The following is a 16739-nucleotide window of genomic DNA, read 5'->3' as shown; positions in this document are numbered from 1 at the left end:
CGTTTTAAAAATGCGAAGTAGGTCCAATGGATCAGCCCGTTAAATGATACTGAAAAGGCAACAAGAGTACAAAAGAAAAGAATAAGAAAGTTGAAGCTGGCTTTGAAGGCTGCACTCATCAGGTGTTGGGGTTTTCCTATCGCAGATGTTATCCTGAGCGTCTTATACATTTTGAGTATGAGGAAGCAAGCGCCGAGAGCTCTGAAGGTGTCCGACACATGTACGGGGTGTAGTTCGTCATGAATGCCTAGTCGTGGTGGTTTAAACTCTCCTTCACGGATTATGAAAGCATACTTGACAAGGAGACAAATGAAGAAATAAAAATTAAGTTGCATGTTTAGGCAATTCACCCAATCAGAATTGTATGCTACAAAACCGTCGGACCAGATTATGCTGAATTCCTTGAACGTATTGCCAATAGTCCACATGAATATATAAGCGTCTATGAGGTATATGTAGGTACCATTGACTTCTGTAGCGTCAAAGATTTCAACAACGGTATCGATAATATCTGTTTCCAGATTTTGACTATCGTTCAAGTACGATACTTTTTCTTCGGTGGTTCTGTGTATTTCAGAGAGACAAGCGGGTCGACCGTGTTCCAATTCTTCTAAACAAACTCTTTCTCGTGCTGTAGACTCAAACTCTCCGAGTTGAAACCCAATAGAGTGAACAGTTGAGGAGAACACCATTATCAACAAGCAAATGTACAGAGTCATTTGAACAACATACCTCATGATTGGCATTTCCATCCAATTTCGAATCATTTTTCCAGTCGATGAATCGCTATCTGGTACAAAAAGGTAAAAAAATATCCACAGGGGGGTTAGAAAAACCAGCGAAAGAATGTAAAGAATTTGAATAGCTAAATGCGCTGATTCGAAGTCGTGCAGAGCTATCGGACCTTCGTAAAATTTCTTTTTAAGATATTTTTGGACACTACCGTTAGCAACAAACTCAGTATGGTTGTGGGCCATCGCGTATTTCAGCCGTTCCCAAGGTTCTCCTGGAGCTACTATGTTTTCATCTTCTGTTGTCATTTGGTCCAAGATTAGCTGAAGATCATCGAAAGTTGAAACATTGCTAATAAAGTCAGTTGCAAATTTCTCACAGTCTTTTTTAACAGCCAAAAGATCTTTCTGAGCAACATCTAAACTAGATGCGATTTGCTGGCAACGTTCCGAAATTTTAAGAGCCACCATGATTGGATCTTCGTTCATGATGCAAAGATACAGAGGCTTCGACAGAGCCAAAATAGTTTGATAGATCGCGTCAAAGCGAATGATATTTCTGCCTTCCCGCGGGTTGTAATTTGGGATCGCAAGGGGATGAGCGCCGTGAGTTAGAAGGAATTTCAGCATGGATTCATTTTCGTTGAGCGAGGCGACCATAACTGGAGATAAGCCTGGTCTGTAAATAGTTCCTGTCAAAACAGGTCTGTTTATGAGGCCTGGTTCTTGAGTTATTAAATACTCCACTGCTTCCTTGAAATCTAGCTCAACTGCAATTATAAGTTCCTCATTGATTAAGAATTTCTTCTTTTCGACTAAGAATTTGATAACCGGAAGAAGAGAAAGCTGCATAGCATTTCCTAGCAACGTGTACCCATATTGATCTCGGAATTGAAGGCTGAACATACTTCCAAGTACTTCAGTTTTTCCAAATAGGGCTTCGAGATTTTCAACTGGACTTGGGTGTCTCAAGCTCTCGTTCATTTGATTTCTTAATGTTCGGATGGCAAATTGCAGATCTTGATCTTCACCGTAGCCATCGATGTTGTCTTTCTCAAAGTGTCCTCCAGATGAAAACATTGTGCCAGAAATGTCCAACTTAGTTCTTCGTGAAGTTTAAATTGAGCTTTGATTGAAATTCAAATGTTTTAAAAGCGTGTTCTTCTTGTTTTACTGATTTTGAGAATAGTTGTTTATGTGTAATAAAATGCCTAGTAGTTTTATCTTTCTGTTTTTCATTTTTGAGCGTCTAATTTGAAAATTTGTAGTCAATATGAGTATTTACGTGACGTAGCTTTCGTTGGCATTTTCTTTCTTGTGCAAGTATCATTTAGATATTCAAATTATTTGTTTTCTGTTTTTCAACCAATGTGCGAAAGGTGTAAGTGGTTTACAAAAGGTTAAGTAAAAAATAGCTCACATCAGAAGGCGAGTTTAAATTTGCCAAGTTTTGCTACTTAGTGGCCAAATTTTGTTATATTAAAACGTGCTGCCAATAAAAGTATCTTTATTTGCAGGATAGCAAAATTACGGGAATTTTATGTAGTTTGTCGATTAAAAATGTAACGCAAGGGAAAATTTCGAAGCTCTTCGAAATAAAACTCCAATGTTAAAAAAGGAGGAAATATGACAGCTAGAATGGCGATGCGAAATCAAAGATTTTCATAACGAGAATGGACATCCACTTACGTCAACTGCAAAAGACAATTCCCTTTGGTGTTTTCATCAAGTTTTTACTTGCTATAAAATAAAGTTAGTATCAACTATTTGGTCCTGATAGTTTTTTATCCAACTTTTCGCTTGATCAGTTTTTCGTTAGATGTTTCGAATTTTTGTCCTCAAAACTTTAAAACGCAAAGTCATTTATTGTCGGATCAGTGCTCTTAGAGCTTTAATAGATTTTATGTATAAGTTTTCACGAAAATTGATTGGGCCATTTGATTTCCTATTTTTTTTATCGGATTCGTTTCTTCAATTCAGGTTTGAACCTGTGACTGTGGGTTGAGAGGCAAAAAGCGTAATAAATATGTAGAGCAGATCTCATTTTTCTATTGTAGTTTTGTTTAAAGAGACGTACCCCGGAACTGCATGGTTTTATTTTCGAACTCAGACCTGTCTAGAAAAATAGTTTTAAATAGCGGAGAACATAACACAATTACTTCCATTTAAAAAAAACTTTTTGAGAACAAATGCGGTTCATGTGCGTAAAAGTTGGAGAGAAATGATCGGAAAACCAAATGAAGTAGAAGAAATGGTGAAGCCAGGACATGCTACAACTTTTTCTGTTTCTCTGTCTTCTCATCTCTCACTGTCACACTCTCCTTTTTCTCTTTTTGTCTCTTTCCTTCGTTTTCTTACTTTATCTATTTTCCATGTTGCGCTGTCTGCGTCCTTCTATTTTTTCCTTCTCTTCACTCTTTTTGTCTTCCCAGCCTCATTTTACCTTCTTTCATCTTTTCGTTATTTTCTCTCTCTCCTTCATGTTTTCTTGTTTACTCTGCTCATATTTCTTAAATTTATTCTCGTTAGTTCGCTTTTTCAGATTTCTTTCATTCACTGTTTCATTTTGGCTCTGCTTTCTTCTTTTTGATTCTGTAAGCGGAGAACGGCTATTGCGGAATTCTTGATTTTTAATAGCTCAAAAACGTGGGTTGGGTCATACAGTAAATTTAAAATTTCTTCGTCCTGCTAATAAGGTGAATTATTAAGTATTTTAACTATAAAATTTTAAACTAAAGGAGTAGATCAATTGGAATTCGTATTAGTCGATTAAAACTTAAGAGCTGGTTAACTGATATCACATAGAGTTTGTGGTAATTATATAAGTCCTGCTGCTCTTTTTTATACGATTTTTGTTTGACCGATATTTTGTCTCACGCTTTTCACCTTCATTATCAACAACGGGATAAACAGTTGAAGTCTGGAGGGCATCAAGTGGCTGATCAGCTGCAAAGATGCTTCAATTGATTTACGTGCAGACTAGCTTTTCGATGCACTAGTCGGGTATGGACGTAATCCGGGGTAAAAGATGTATTCAATGGGTCTCAAGCAATGTTTATATCAATTATATTAGTTCTCTGGTCTTTTTATAATTTTTGCTTGACTGATAATTTGGCTGACGTTTTTTACTTTCTGTGCTCAAAAAATAGTAGCTGCCTGAGTAGCTCCCGTAGACTTAACCCTTGATACTTCATCAGTTGAATTTGTCGAGGAGACATAAATTGAAGGCGTGAAAGGCGATTTTTAATCTTGAGTTTAGCCCCCGCTAGTTTGACGCTCGTTTGATTCCAAGGAGTGGTTTTGTTTACGCTTCAATTACTCCCATGAGCTGTTTTTATATATGTAAGGTCATTTGCTACTCCATTCGGCGTTGAGTTTTAGCTGAATTGCGTTATGTCCTAAATGCCTCAAAATTTTTTCAAGTTCTCTTTAGTTTAATCCAATCGTCATACAGGTCACAAAAAGAGAAATTTTTAATGTTGTCTCATAAGGTACTGCTGTTTCTTGTTACATACCGCTTCCAGAGCGGGATGTAATGAGAAATTCTTTTTTGAATGATTTTTTTAACTCTCTGGATTGTATTAGCAACTCTGATCTAGCTTCATTTTTGTCGTTAGATTTGAATCTTAGGGAGAAATTCTGTTTTGCAGTTCTTCGGCATTGTGATGGATATCTTATCTTTCCGACTCTGATTCCCTCCTATCTATCCTCCTTTTGCTGTTTCTCGTTTTCGTTATAATTTTCTTCTCTTTAGTTCTCTTTTACTGTCCTTAGGTTTTTTCCTTTTTTTCGTTCCCTTCCTGTCGTTCACTCCCACTCTGTGTATATATATATGTTTGTGTAGGTGTGCAGGTCTGTTTTTTCTCGCAGCTCTTCCACCTCTTATTGACTATCACTTTCACTCTCCTAATCTTTTACCCTCTTTCTTCTCTCTCTCTCTCTCCCTTGCACTCGTTTCTTGTCTGTTCTTGTACTTCCTCTTTCATCCTCCCTCTCGTTAGTTCGTTCTTTTATTTCTGTATCACTTTCTCTGTTAACTGCTTCACTTCTGGTTTATTTCACGTTTTCTCTTTTCAATTTCTTTTACTCCAATTCCTTCACTTCCGTTCTTCTTTCTTCGTCAATTTTTTCTTCTTTTCTCTACGTGTCTGAGTTTTGGCATGTCTTTCTCTATCTGTCTTTCTTTATTTTTGTCTATCAGTTTTTTCTCTCCTTTCCTCGTTCCTACTATTGCTCTCTGTGTCCCAGTTTTTCACAAATTCTTCTCTCTATGTGTTTGTTTGTATGTGTAAGCTTCCTTTTCTCTCTCTATGTGTTTCTCTTTTGGTATTTTTCTCTTTTCTTTCACCCTATTTCTTCCTCTCGTTTTCTCTTATTTTTCCTTTTTCTCTGTCATTTCATTCTCATCCAGTTTTTCCCTATTCTCTTTTTCTTACTGTTGCTCTTTTTTGATAGTCAGGGAGAATTTAGTTGGAAAATAGTCCGTAGTGTTTTAATAGCTGTTTGCTGAAGGAGCTGTCAAGACCTGATTTTAAGCTAAAAAGGTTAAGTGGTCCGTTGTGATGTTTTGACACTCTTTGAGTTTCAGAAGTGAGTCTTCAGTTGACGTCGGCCACATTTCATAACAGAGAAATCAAGAATCTCAACATCCTTTTTATGAGATTTATGTATTTTAATGCCATATTAGAGACAGATTTTTTTACTTTTTGACTTCGTTTCATTATGGAGCTCCTGTAAAGCTCGCAGACCGTTTGAAATTGCTTTAAATGCAATAACTTCAAGAATAGTGACGACTGTTCTAGTTTTTTTATTTTTATGTTGTGTTCTGTTTGTCTTCTATTCGTCCCTCAACGTTTTTGCTTGCCTCCAATTTTTTTGTTTTGTATTTTTCAGAAAAATTTGCCATTATTGAAGAAACTCAGTAAGAATGAGTGTTTTAGGAATTTTTCCATTCTTTTAAATGTTTTGAACATTTTTGTGTTTTTTCAACGGGAATAATACGCGGGACGAATGTCTTTGATTAATGTTCTCAAACGATGTTAATTGCTTTATAACCGTTTTAAATACGGTTTTCTGTACTCCCTTTTTTATCTAAACTCTTTAACTTTTGAACTGTTGAATTAGTCTCCAGAGTAAGAGCAGCTGAACCTAAATGGCGAACCGTTTGGAAACCCTTTAGGTACACACTTAAGCTGACGTTGATTGACCCCCCCCCCCCCCCCCCCCCCTCCTCCCACCTGTGAAAACAAGTCGTCCAACCGTAGCAGATTATGTTCGGTTATTGCTTACTTTTCGGCGACACAATAATGCTTTTAAAATTACTGGGGGATTTTTTATTCCGCTTGATTTTTGTGTCAAATAGATGTGTGTTAGCTGTTAAGTTATATTAATCTTCAATTTAAATGATTTTTGAATGCTTTTCTTTAAATTCTTTCCATTGTTTTTTTCCTTGGGGTTCGTAATGGTGAGGTCGTCTGCTTCTCGGGTCAAAAATTTTTAAGTTATTCGTGCAATTCTTAGGATTTTAATTACAGACCTGTACTGCTATATAAATTGTTCTGTCATCTGATTATTTTTCTATTAAATTTTTCTCTTGTAAACCTTAGAAATGCAACTTTATTCATACCGCACTTAACTGTTTTTATGCGCTTTACTTCATTTGCTTTAATCCCAGTCAGTTTTAGATGAATTGCTTCATGTTTTGATCATAAATGACTGCCATATTATTGGACTTAATATTATTATTGTACTTATTATTATTGGACTTCATATTATTATTCTATCATGTGCCAATCCCCCTTTTCTCTGATAGAGACATTTTTTGATGTTCAAATGCGGCATTTTCAAATTAGTTTCTTTTCGGTTTAATGACATTGCGGGTAACTTATGAACAGCTGTGGTTTAATTTATTGAACGCTTTTATTAATAGACTAAAAAAGCAATCTATAGATGTTTCTTAATGCATTTTTTTTTATTTAAGATGCTTTTTTGCGGGTCCTTCCCATTATAGCCCCCCCCCCCAGCTTAATGGTCAGATAACCTACCCCCCCCCATCATGGTAAATATACCATGATGGGGGCTATAATGGGAAAAATTCATTTTTGTTTATCAATTTGTCTCTCTTGAAAATGATGGGTGCTTACGATGGTATTATTGCCTGCTGTTTGTGGGGTATATTGCATTGCCTTGAATAATTTAAAAATTATCAATGGTGAGTTTGATCTGGCTTTTTTTCAGATAGAGAATGAGTTTGATGACATTGTATGATGATGATGAAGACGATGAGACAGAGCCTAATATACCTGTTCACTCGTGTGAAAATACTCGTGATAACGTGACTGAAGCTGACGTTGAGAGTGAACGGGTTGATTTGGAAGCTTCTGCGGCTGTAGCTCAAGAAGAGTCTGAAGGTGAAAGTAGCTCTTCCACAAGGTTTCGGACTGGAACTAGGGCCTCGACTCTGCGCCGTTCTTCTCGCAAGGCAGCCCACAGGTCAGAAATGTTCATTCAGGGCTCCTTTCCGGAACCTACGAATCAATCAAAGTTTTCTGTTGAGTTTCTCGCCAACCGATTTTGAAGTAAATGGTGGTTGTAGTCGTGTCTCCTTAATAACTGCGATAGCTGAGCGGCGCTATTATTGCTCTTCTGCTAGGGTTTTTTAATAGCTGCGATTGGGATTACGGTGCGGAGCTTTTATTGGTCTTCTCGTGGTTTTTAAAATTCAAAGAATTATAGTGGATCTTTTGTTAAGATCTATTCTTTGTTGTCAATGAGTTGTGATTTAAGTCAATCCTGGATTAATAAAAAGAGTCGTTTCAAGGCGTGATGTTTTTCAAATACTTTTAAAAGTGAGAAAAACATGATTGAACTAATTGAGAAATTGAGAGATTTTTTTTCACGTGCAGCAATTTTCATTGTTTTTTCTAGATTTTCCTCACGAATGGTTTTGAAAAGGTCTACATGTGTTCTAATAATGCATAGTTGCAGTGGTTTATTTCCCTCAAAAGGTGACTAATTATTTTTAAGGCATAGACGCCATTTGTTTTGGAATAATTTCGACTTTAATTTTGCTTTTTGTTGTACTGTCTCTTAGTCTCAATGATAGGTCTCATCGGCTCTCTAATGAAGCATATTTAAGTTTATTTAATGATTGAAGGGGTTTTACTGAATTTGACACTACTAGTTTTCAAAAATTTTGAGTGAATTGTTGGGTTTTTGTCCCCTTTTTTTATTAGTATTTTTGTTCCGTCTTTTAGTCTCATTATCAACAGATCTCAATGGCTCTCTAATGTGAGGCCTGAGTGAAACTAATGTACCTGTGCCTTGTTCTTTGCTAGTTGTTTTATTAGCTTTGACAACATTTGTTTCAAATATTTTTTGGGTTTTATTGTTGCGTGCATTTGTTACTTTAATTATACAGTCCATTAATCATTTTTTTAATAAAAATTGATATATGCTTTCTAATGGTTGATAATTTGATAGTATTTTAGATTTCACATTTTTAATGCTTGTTTTCTATTTTGACGGCACTTCCTTTCAAAGACGATGTCTTGTGTTGTCCCTTACTTTGTCTCTGTGGCTTTCTACGAACGTGGCTTTTGCTGCCTAAATTGCCATAGTGTGTAGGCTTTTGAAGAAGAGATTTAATTACTTTCAAAAAGTTGTTCTTCTAAGGAGACTGATATCCAGGTCAGTTGGTTGTTCAGTTCTTTGAATTATAATTCGCGGCTGTTTGGCGTCAAAATTTTTGTTACGACCTTTTTAAGTTAGTTCTCATCAAATTGCTATTTACTCATTCATGCAGGTTTGGTTGAATTGAGTCCTAACCCCAATTTTATTTCGTTTCGAGCGAATTTTCTTCATTGAAGCGAGTTTTCTTCATTCGCGTGAAGAAATTCTTCGCTCGGGGCGTACCTCGCTCTCCAAAATGACTTCCCTCATTCTCAAATTGATTTCTTTCTTGCGTTAATTGTAGGAGATTAGTTCTACTGTGTATATGTCCAACTTAAGTGAAGGTTATTTGAGGGCAGGAAATAGATATAACACGTAGGTAATACAATCTGACATCTCAGCAAGTTTAGTTTTGAAAAATCTGAAATTTCCTTCCGGTCTAGTTTCTTTTGTCTGTTTGAGGCTGCAGGTCTGCGAAGACTTTTCGGTAGTTGTTTTGCCTTTTTCCTGATTTAGTTACTCTCAAGAATTGAACTCAATTGTGAGTCAACTAAATATTGGAATGAAAAAATCGAAAATGATTTCAGTTTGCCCATTTAAATGTTAGTAGTAGTTCATAATAAGCTCATAGTAGTTCATAATTAGTTCATAATTATTAGTTGAATACTTTAGACTCAACCCCCAATATCCCTAGCCGAAGCAGGGTTCAATAAAATTGAGCCCTCGTCTGTCGTTTGAGATCATTTTTACGCTATTGGTTGGTTATTAATGGCTGGGATAACGATAGATAAGCGGATGTATTTTTCCTCAGCTTTAGATTATTGTTCCACCCCAAATTTCAGAGTTATAACTCTTTCTTTAAATTAATTGATGACGCCAAAACAGGAAGTGGATTTGTGGTGGCTGAGTTTACTAATTCAACAACCAAAATCCTACAACCCTCGCCCTTCCTAGATGGAGAAGGACTTCGCGTCAAAGGCAGAATAGGCAAAAGTCAATTGGACTTCAATGCAAAGCGTCCAATATTGCTGCATTCGAAACATGTAGTTGAATTATTCTTGCGAAACGAGCACAAGAACAATCAATACGAGGGCACTTAGCATGTAAGAAACATTGTTCAGCAGAAGATGTTGATCCTAGGTATACGAAACGCCTTAAGATCAATAAGAACAAATGCGTTGCCTGCAGAAAAGGCAGAGCACAAACGATAGCACAAGTAATGACCAATCTTCCCGAAGAGCGGTTAGACGCTTCAGCAGCCTTTACCAATGTTGGAGGTGGCTACTTTGGCCCATTCACCGTGAAGATTGGGCGAAGAAACGAAAAGCGATGGTGTTGTCTTTTCACACGTCTAACTACGAGAGCGGTGCATATAGAAGTTGTACACAAGTTGGACACAGATAGTTGTCTCAATGCAACCATGAGATTTATTGCATGAAGAGGCAAACCGAGTACAATAATCAGTGACAACGGGACACATTTTGTTGGAGCTGAAAGTGAGTTTGCAGAGTACATTACGGCATGGAACAAAGAAAGGATCGAAGAACATCTAATTAAACGAGGAAAAAGATGGAAGTTCAACCCACCCGCAGCACCTCACGTCGAAGAAGTATGGGAACGGTTGGTGAGAAGTTGCAAGAATGCAATGTATGCAGTGTTGGGGAACAAATCAGTCACAGAGAACGTCCTTTCAATTATGATGTGTGTTGTTGAGCAGACAATGAACGCAAGACCGTTGACTCCAGTCAGTTCAGCTGTTGACGACTTAGAAGCCTTGGCCCCCAATCACTTCTTTCTTGGCAACAAGAACGTTTGCTTACCCTACCTACCATGCGCAGAAGAATTTGGTAATCATCGAAAGTTCTTTCGACAAACTCAAGCCTAAGCGAATCTCATATGAGACAGATTTCGTAATGAGTATCTGCCAACTCTGAATAAACGGCAGAAATGGCGATCTACGACTAACGATAACCTTAAGGAAGGCGATCTCTTTTGGTTGGTCGAAGACAGCGATAGGCGTGGATATTACATTCTAGGTCGAGTTACGGAGACCATTGATGGGTCTAACGGTGTGATTCGATCAGCGATAGTTTCAACGAACGACGAAGTGTACAAGAGCAGTAGTGAAGCTCTTCCCAGTACTACCTGGAAAATATGTTTTCGCGATGGAAAACAGGGCCGGCGATGTGGTGGCTGAGCTTTATTATTGAACAACAATTTGAATAGAGCTTCAAGGCCATTTCAAGCAGTAAAGTTAGAGTAGTATGACAAGCAAAATTTAATGCTGCATTCTATCGAAGCCATATGGATTTGTTCACTTTGTTCAACTTTTATATTTAGCAACTATTATTAGTACGCAATCGTCATACATGAAGTTAAACTGAAACTCAAACTCGAACTACCCTATTGTTGCCACAGATTCACGTGTTCACAATCACACAAATTGAGCTCCGACGGAGTAAGAGATACCCATTTTGGTATGTCAGATTCGATAAATTTTGCTGTTTTCTTTCCATTTCAGAGAATGCAGGGCACCGTGTAGGGTATCCCGAACCACGAACTCTTTTTTCAGGGAATCTTACGACATAGTGATCTACAACCAATCAGAGATGCTAATTTGACATGTACGGCAGTATAAATAGAGCTTGAAAAACTACCAAAAATCAGTTGAAATTCGCAGTTTTGGTTAGTGAACTGACATACAGTGCGTATTGAAGCACACTTTCTTGAGCGGTAAATTACTTGTTATCGTGTCTTGTTTCTGTAGATCATATTAGTGATTTTACAGTTTCAACTTAACTTTGACTTGTGAAAAGAGAATTAACTTTGATATTCTCAAAACTTTCTTTCTGAGGAACAAAGTTCCTTAGTAAGAGGAACTCTGTGCAAAGCACATAGTCGGTTGCTCTTACTGGCTTTAACGAAGCCTACTCTAGTTTGACATTGGTGTTATTGAAACCAATAGAGAGACTTGGTATTTTGAAGTTAGAAATTTATTATTGTCGTTACAGTTACATACTGTAAGACTGCCTGTTTAACAACTCCTAACAGTAGCAGGTTTAAACTCGATTCAGGTTTAAACGAAATTCGATTTATAACTTGAGTTATTAACAAAAACTCAACAAAAAATTGATTGTTTCAATTTGAATTATTTTGTTATTCTGAGAGAAACAAGCTTGTTATTCAGCAAAGCTGAGCAATTAGTTGTCAGGAATAATTGAGCAACAAGTAATGCAACGGTAATCTACAGTATAGCGGATAATACAGTTCACAAAAGTTAACTGCAAAGCACAATATCCGGACAGATTTGAAACCGCTGAAACGAACTGGGAGTTATAAAGTTTTCCTTGCCGTTGATAGGAGAGCAGCCGTTACAGGATTGTTAAACCGAGCGGTTCACCAAAACTGTGTCGGAAGAAATTTTGGGCGCTTGAGAGAGATTTTCTAACGTGCGTCAATTTCTAACATGCGACTTTGTTTTACACTTTTAATGTTTTGATGTGTTTCTACAAGACTGTGTCGGAAGAAATTTTGGGCGCTTGAGAGAGTTTCTAACGTGCGTCAATATCTAACATGCGACTTTGTTTGTTTTAATGTTTTGATGTGTTTCTAAAATTAGTGTTCAATGTTCCTTGGTAGTTGTTTTGAGAGATAATTTTTGGTTTACTAATAAAATAAATGAATAAATGGAAAAGGATTAATCTTATTTGAAAAAAAACAAAATGAAGTAAATGATACTAATTATATGCCCAGTATTATTGGCAATTGTGAGCAGTAACCTCGGAACTCGAATCAAAAGATGAAAATCAAAAGTAGGAAGAATAAATTGTCTCCTTATTTGATAAAAATCTGAGAGCATGCCTTGAATCCGTTGATACTGCTAATGTTGAACAGACTGTCGTGGATGTACCCAGTGAGATCTCGCAACAGACTTCCGAGAAACCTTACGAATAGAAAGGGATCTTATCTGGCCAGGAGAATAGCGAAGAATGTGGCACCTTCTGGTAGCAGACACACGCGAGACTGGACTCTGAAAGAAAAGGCCAAACTGCTCAAGGCACTCCAGACAGTGACAGATCCGGATGATTACGAAAGTGTTGCCAGTCATATTGTCACTAGGTTGGTCGTAATAATTTCTGAACACAAAAAAGTCGGAGAAATTTTATCAATGCGCCGTATGGCTCTGTGTGCACGCAAACGGTACCCTTCCACGTGAACAAAATGAACATACCCCTTTTTAACATAATGGCATGCGGTTACAGTATATTATTTTTAAGGGGGCAAATAGAATAAGCTATCCGAGTTTTTAATTGATTAGCAAGACTGGTATAAGAATTCATAAGGTAAGTCAGTTTTTGGAGTTGACTTTAGCAGCAGAGTCACATAACCTTGTTTGAAAATCAAACGTTAGTTTTTGAAATCTGGTACTGCATTTGGGAACATGGGGAATTGTAGAATCTGGTATTTGCACGTGCGTGTTTCAACATTAATTGAAGCTTCAAAAACATTCAGCGATAAGTCTGGACTATTCCAGAAATTATAAATCAAATAGATTTTCAGTTCTAAAGCAGTAATGTTCAGGTGTTAATGTTTTGTTGCTTCATTCGAAACTAAATAGCTTTTTAAGATCGATTTACTTAGATTCAACAATGGCCATGGTAAAAGCTGTTTCAACGTTATTTGTTAAATCATTAAGAATACAAACAGCTTTTATTGTGTCAGTTTGGTTGCCATGATTTAATTTAAAATGTTTGAAATTTAAGTCCTCTGGGGTCTGCTCACCCTTTGGACGCCCTCTTGGCGCAATCAAATGAAAATTTAACAAAACAGTTTTGTCAAATGACCAAAAATGTCTTTCTCAGAACTCAACCTGACAAGGAGGCTCGGTAATGAGGCTCAAAAAAACCAAAAAAAAACCCAAACAACAAGTATTTTTCAAAAAAAATAGTGTATAAACGAAAAGATAGTCTCCAAAGCAAATAACTCAGTGGAGTAAAAAATGATGCACTAGATTGATGAGATATGTCAATATTAAGAAAGCGAGTTAAGAAGAACAGCAAAATCAAACAACAGCAACAAAGATTAATTACATCAAATCTTTATGTCCATTTAAGAAACCATGTCCATTTTAATAACTAAATCAACATACGGTCAGATGAAACTGAAACTAAACAAAATAACTAATAAATCACCATGAAAGATGTGGGACCAGTCAATAATAAGGTTTGCTAACAATTAGACAAAAAGAACAAAAACAGTAAAGTTGAAAATTTCGCTTATTTTTTTCAATTAACCTCAAAGTGAAGAAAACTAATAGGAATCAAGTAAAATACCCCCAAAGCCTTACGATTACCAATGCTTCTATAGAAGGGCATTAAGACCTGTCCTTATTCAATTTTTTATGCGGCTAAAAAGAACAACAAAAAGACAACAAACAAAAATTCAATTAAAACTTGCCAGAAAACGCTGTCGAAGCCGTAAAGCCATATTTTGGCCCTCAAATATGTTCAATTGCGCCCTCTTCAAACACTAATAATGTAGTATGCGGCCTTTAATTAATGAGACTAGGCAACAGGTAGACAAAAAAGAAAAAATCGAATAATACTTTTGAGTTTTTTTCGAAATAAAAATACTTCCAAAGTCATGAAAGCCAATAATTACTAAAAGACATAATTAAATAGGTTCGTTCATTCGTCCAAAGGAAGCCCTTAAGACCTGAAATTATCCAGATTATGTCTTGCGTCTACAAAAAGAACGTCAAATATAACAAGAATCAAATAAATATTTTTTTTTGTGTGAAAACCATTGTCGAAGCCAGTAAGGTCATAACGAATTCTTTAAAAATATTAGAATTTGTGACACCAATCCCTTTTGAAACCTCCCCTTGTCGCCAATAATGTCATATTTGACCTGTAATTAGCGAGAATACTTAACAAAAAGACAATAAAAGAGCAAAATTGCGAAGTTAGTTTTTTTTTATTTCGGAAGACAACTGTTTTCAAAGTCATGAAAGCCATCAGCTATATACTATTATCAGAATATCGCTTCTTCTATTTGTCCGTGAAAAACCAATGAAACCTGTCCTTGTAGAGGAAATTTCATACGATTAAAACGACAAAGTAGAAACGACAGTTAAATACAAAATTAAAATTTCAAATGAATTCAATAAGTGTCGAAGCCGTTAAAACGATAATCTATACCTTTCAGGATTCTAATATGTTCAACTGTGACTTATTTTGAACGCCAATAATGTGATATGAGAACTGTCAATAATGTGATAATGTGACAAAACTAGAAAACGTGAAAAATGGTAAAACCTCTAAAAATTTAACTAAATACTAGAAATCTACTAGTATCAGAGCCAGAACACAATAACGTAAGGGTTAAAACCGCAATAAGGATTAAATTATAAATCAGTAGAAAGATGAAGCAGTCTTTTTTTGCTGACACTAAGCTACAAGTTGACCAAATTAAGAATAAAATAGAGGAAAAGTTCATTAAGCCATTATTTATTTAAGTATCAATTATTTTCAAAATTCAAAACGACCGTAAGCTTTCAAGTAAAAAACTAAATGCATTGGCCTGGAGCTGCTTAGGAAGCCAATTGAACCTATCACCCTGAGCTTTGATTTGATATGTTCTGTTCTTTAATTAATGTAAGGAAGATATTTTTAAATAAAGAACGAATGATTACAATCCGAATTCTTTTTGGATTGTAACAGTCCAAGATTGGTCCAAAACTAGCCCTGCTAATGCTGTTCGTCCATTAGGAACACTTAATTTTTCGATTGTTTTAGTTATAGATAATTTGTTAGCTATAAAATCAAAAATAAATTCTGGGTTTTTAATAATCAACGGTTTAAGTTAGCAGAAAACGGCAAAGTTTTAATTACAGAGCACTCTCAACTGAAGTTGACGTAGTAAAAGCCCCCTTTTGAGTCTACGAAGAATGTATTAGTGTTTGTTTGGGGATGTACTTTGGCATATTTAATCAAAGTGGACTAAAGGAGCTTATTTCGTGCTGTTTTTGATGTCTGAATTTTGAAATAATTAGCCAGAATTTTTGACAAAAAAAAAATAAATCAAACTAATGAACAACACTTTTTATCTTTAAAAATAAAATCAACAACACTATTTTTTTTAAAATTTTAACAAATTTTAGCAAAATTGACGAAAACTTAGGCAAAAATTCCGGAAAATGTGAATAAAAACAACGAATTCACTCTACTTTTCTCAGAAGTTCAAACCTCAATAACTCCCTGTAAAAAACGAAATTGAAAAAAGAATCTTTTTAATTAATAGCCGCCCTCATCTTCTCAGCCGGCTATTATAGCGCTCCTATTTTTTTTTTACTTCGTCGAATAAAAAAATGTTTCGCTTTACCTCATTTTGCCGCCTTTTCAACATTTTGCGTGAAATCTTTTTGACTTCTCTAGGCTAGTTTCTCTCTTCTCTCATTCTGCTAAAAGTGAATTTGAACATCAGTTGCTCAGCAAAGCAATTCAAAATGAACAGATTTAGTACAAAAATGGATGTCAGAAATAGAGACGGGATAAACCCATAAAGCCCAATTTTAGATGCCCGCTATTTGAACGTCGTTCCTATAAGTCTTATTTACCATCTCTAATGCTTATTGTTATTGATAGGAGCCCCTTTAGCCTCTCTCTAAGAAACAGAAGTATGTTCAACTAGGAAATGCCTTCAAAATAAATCGGACTTAAAAAAATGTTTTTGTACAAAAATCTTTCTTTTTCAATATCTTCTGTTATTTCAATCCCAATCATGCTTATTGGAATCAACGGCGGCTATTTTCCGGCAATCTGCCGGGTATGTTTCCATGTTCTACGTTGGATGAGCTTTCTAATGATACCAGTCTCAACTCTCTACGATGAATATATCGATCGGCGAAAATTGTCTGAACTAAAAAAACCCGTTTGAGTATATAGTTCCTCCCCCCTCAAGAGGGGTCGGAAAAATTATTGCCGCTTTTTAATGATATATTAGTGGTGGTCAAAAGGAATGCGAGCCATGATTTGGGTCGAGCAATTTAAGCAGCGGGTAATCTAATGCATCCCTGAAATTGTTGATGATTGTAATATTGATGTTACACCTGTTTGGTCACGCGTTTTTTTCTCAGAAGTAAGTCAAAGGCTGAATGGTGTTCCGAATAGTTGATATGGTCAGCAGTTTGGAAGTAGTTGCTGATGATGATTTTTTGTAGTTAAGGACTCCAATTTGATCTGATGCGTAAAAAATGACTGTTAGGCAATTGTGAAAAAAAGCATTTTTTCTTGAGACATCGTCTGTAGTCGTACCAAACGTATCTTTTTTTTATCT

General features: G+C 36.0%; 1 protein-coding gene across 1 annotated transcript in view; it reads left to right on the top strand.

The window, feature by feature from the left end:
* Nucleotides 1-6972: 6972 nt before the first annotated feature.
* LOC142337167 (uncharacterized) overlaps nt 6973-16739 on the top strand; it is a 39956-nt gene continuing 30189 nt past the window's right edge. Inside the window, exons 1-2 of the mRNA XM_075386274.1 lie at nt 6973-7223; nt 12297-12521. Of these exons, the coding sequence (XP_075242389.1) occupies nt 6976-7223; nt 12297-12521 (473 nt within the window). The 5' untranslated portion in view covers nt 6973-6975. The remainder of the gene's footprint in view (nt 7224-12296; nt 12522-16739) is intronic.

The sequence above is a fragment of the Convolutriloba macropyga genome, chromosome 3 (genome assembly GCF_964194025.1).
Source record: "Convolutriloba macropyga chromosome 3, txConMacr16.3, whole genome shotgun sequence".
Lineage (NCBI taxonomy): Eukaryota > Metazoa > Xenacoelomorpha > Acoela > Convolutidae > Convolutriloba > Convolutriloba macropyga.
This window is presented reverse-complemented; position numbering and strand designations above follow the sequence as displayed.